General features: G+C 36.1%; 1 protein-coding gene across 1 annotated transcript in view; it reads right to left on the bottom strand.

Moving 5' to 3' along the window:
- Positions 1 to 57: 57 nt before the first annotated feature.
- LOC111388819 (symplekin-like) overlaps positions 58 to 1,505 on the bottom strand; it is a gene marked incomplete at its 5' end in the record, with an annotated part of 14,227 nt that continues 12,779 nt past the window's right edge. Inside the window, 3 exons of the mRNA XM_023013631.1 lie at positions 58 to 974; positions 1,065 to 1,148; positions 1,278 to 1,322. Of these exons, the coding sequence (XP_022869399.1) occupies positions 867 to 974; positions 1,065 to 1,148; positions 1,278 to 1,322 (237 nt within the window). The remainder of the gene's footprint in view (positions 975 to 1,064; positions 1,149 to 1,277; positions 1,323 to 1,505) is intronic.

Genomic DNA, 1,505 nt, shown 5'->3' with positions numbered 1-1,505 from the left:
TTTTTTTTTTTAAACATATTTTGGAATTTCTTGTCCTTTTCTCGTATTGGTTCTTAAATTAGGATTTGTAATTTGGGGCTAAATTTTCAAAAGCTCCGATTTTCCAAACCCAAAATTTGGAGGGGTATAGCATTGCCAGAACGAAATAGCGGGTAGGGGTCATTGGAACGATACAGAGTATCCATTGTTTAGTACAATGTTCATTTAGACCTCAATAACTTCACCGCTTGGTCCAATTTTCCAAACCCAATTTCATAAGGAATCTTCACTGCTTAGTACAATGTTCATTTTAGACCTCAAAACCTTTTACGATCTAGCATAAAATTTAATACATGATGCAGAAATCCATTGTTTAACCAACTTTTGTATGCTTCAAAGATAAAGCATTGTTTTAACTGTCACCAGCTCTTATTTGCTAGGCCTGTTGCGTGGCATATGTTTTCTATAGATAAACTGATAACTCATGAAGCATTATGTAGCCAGTTAGTCCGGTAAAAAAAAGAATTAGAGCTAATAAACCAACATGGAGCAACAGTCAAGTGTACTTTGGGGACATCATACCTTTAACAAATTAGCCAAGAATAAAAAATGTAGGCCTCCAGAACCCATGATTTTCAACATTCAATGACAGCAATGAGATTGGAATGTTATTGCTAATATTCTTCTAGATATTAACTTTTTACTCCACGTGTTTTTGTAAAACTCAGTTGATTAGCAACACTTTTCATCACTTATTTATCGTCCCCTCAAGAGACAATAAATCGTGCTGGGTAATTTTACCAAGATTATAACAATGATTCAATAAAATCTGGAATTCATCAAATTCCCTTAGCACTGAGCAGTATTCAATGAGATGCAAGATGACCTTACCTTGGGAGAGAGGATCTAACACTAGACTGATTCACAAAAGCCGACAGAGGACCACGAAGATTAGAATATTTGTTCAGAGCACTTTCAAGCTGTGGTGATGGCAACTGCACGCATTTGTCACATATTAAGAGCCAACAAAGAAAGATCAAAAGGACAAAGGAATTACATCCATACGCACATTGACCATACAGTACCTGTAACAGTACACTGAATGAATGTGGCTGCGTTTGCGAGATACATTTCAAGAATCCAACCCATAATTTTGGCATTCGCCATACCTGTACCCAGGATATTAGAAAGAGCAAGTTGACTTTCAAAACTTACACAATGAGCAATAACAGTGAACCATGATATACTGGCTAAGAATTGAATATAGGAAAAACCTGATTTAGTTTTCATTTATGTACCTGTTTGTTCACAAGTTTGGACAGAATTTCCATGACAAAATCAACCTGGAATCCAAGTAAAACTGTTACTAACAGTGCTAGGTCCTCTGCATGGCATTAATTCAATAAATTAAGGCACTCGTGAAAGATGGACAGGAAACTCTATGCACATGCTAAGTACAGCCAGCGAACAGCTAAGGATAACATATTCTACAATAGATGCTTCCAAAACTGAACAAGCATTTTCGA

This window comes from Olea europaea, unplaced genomic scaffold, assembly GCF_002742605.1.
Source record: "Olea europaea var. sylvestris unplaced genomic scaffold, O_europaea_v1 scaffold5292, whole genome shotgun sequence".
Lineage (NCBI taxonomy): Eukaryota > Viridiplantae > Streptophyta > Magnoliopsida > Lamiales > Oleaceae > Olea > Olea europaea.
This window is presented reverse-complemented; position numbering and strand designations above follow the sequence as displayed.